Below are 1,492 nucleotides of genomic sequence, written 5' to 3' on the forward strand. Positions count from 1 at the left end.
GGGAAGGGGGAGAGAGAGAGAGAGAGGAGGGGGGGAACGAAATGGCGCACCCTGACGAGTGACGAGGTACTGCTTATCGGCCGGGAGGTAGCTGCGAGCCTTGGCCGGATCGCCGGCCTCCCATTGCCAGGTGCCACACTTACGGACGAGGAAGTCGCCGGCGGTCACGAACTACGTCGTGGCAAGGAGGAAGTGGGTCAGTGGGGGTGAAGAGAGGATGGGGCGGGTAATGTGGCCGGGGGACAGAAAGAGGGGGGGGGGGTACCTCCTCGGGCGTGAGGGCACCCTCGATGAACTGGTCGCTCTTGGGGACAGCCCTAAGGAACTCGGTAGTACGGAGCATGCGCTGGAAGAACGACATGGCTGCTTCTGCGCCATCGGCACCGGGCGAAGGAGACAAAAGGGGCGGTGGGGAGGGATCGGGTGAGCAAGTGGGCCATAGGGTCGAGGGCAGAGGGTGGGGGGGGGGGGCGGGGCGATCTGCTTGGCTCACGACTGAGCGGAGGCGCACATGGGGAGGAAGATGGGGGAGGGAGGAAGAAGGAGGAGGGGCGATAAAAAAAGGGGAAGGGCTCAGGGGAAGGGGGGAGGAACAGGAAAGGTTGGGTGGTGGCAAGGAGCCGGGGCCTCCGAGGGATATGGACAGCCGCCCCTCATCAATGTGTGTGTGTATGTGTGTGTGAACGTGTGTAAGCGTGTGTGTGTGTGTGTGTGTGTGTGTGTGTGTTGTACATCGGCTGGTCCTGACTCACCACCCCAGGCCCCGCCGTCCGTCGCCCCGCCCCCCCCCCCCTCCCCCTCGGGGGCTGGCAGCCAGGTGCCCAGCCAGCCCTCGGTCAAGGATGGGGGCAAGGCAGAGCAGGGCAAAGGGACGGGCCCCGGCCCCGTCCCGGCATCAGCTCCTGCATGTGCGCTGACCTACGCAGACAAAGAAGGTGTGTTACATGCCCGGGGGCGGGTGCGTGCTCCCGCGAACACATGCATACACCCGCCCGCAGGCGCATACGTGTGCATATGCCAGACCGCCCCCTGGCGCGGGGCGATCGCGGGTAGCGAAGATGCGCCCTTCCCCGGCTGGCCGACCAGCGCCCGGGGGGGGGGGAGGGGGCGCCGGGGTGGGTGCCGGGGCCAAAGGGGGGGGCGGGGGCGGCAGGATGACCCCACAAATCAGCCTCAAGCGCTGGGGTGGCAGTCCTGCCACGCCGGCCCGGGCGCGAGATTGCCCAGGACCGGGGCGAGGGGCCGGGGACCGGGGACCGGGGCCGGGGGCCGGATCGGCCGAGGACGCGCAACGGTTGTAGCGACACCTGAGCGAACTCGCCCCCTTATCTTCGGGGGCGGTTCGCACGCGCGCACGCACGCCCGCTTGCTGGTTGGAACACAGATGCGCTCGCTTACCAGCGGGAAGGAACCCCCGCCCCCGATGCCCGGAGGGACAGGGCCGTGTGGGTGAGGAAGGCCCTAGCAGGCCGGGGGGGGGGGGGGGGGGGGC

The 1,492-nt window shown here is 68.8% G+C and overlaps 1 protein-coding gene across 1 annotated transcript in view; it reads right to left on the bottom strand.

Annotated features, from left to right (window-relative positions):
- Nucleotides 1-361, bottom strand: part of H696_03647 (autophagy-like protein 3) — a gene marked incomplete at both ends in the record, with an annotated part of 751 nt that extends 390 nt beyond the window's left edge. The window contains 2 exons of the mRNA XM_009497520.1: nucleotides 51-171; nucleotides 266-361. Coding sequence (XP_009495795.1) covers nucleotides 51-171; nucleotides 266-361 — 217 coding nt within the window. The remainder of the gene's footprint in view (nucleotides 1-50; nucleotides 172-265) is intronic.
- Nucleotides 362-1,492: the final 1,131 nt, after the last annotated feature.

The sequence above is a fragment of the Fonticula alba genome (genome assembly GCF_000388065.1).
Source record: "Fonticula alba strain ATCC 38817 unplaced genomic scaffold supercont2.5, whole genome shotgun sequence".
Taxonomy (NCBI): Eukaryota; order Rotosphaerida; family Fonticulaceae; genus Fonticula; species Fonticula alba.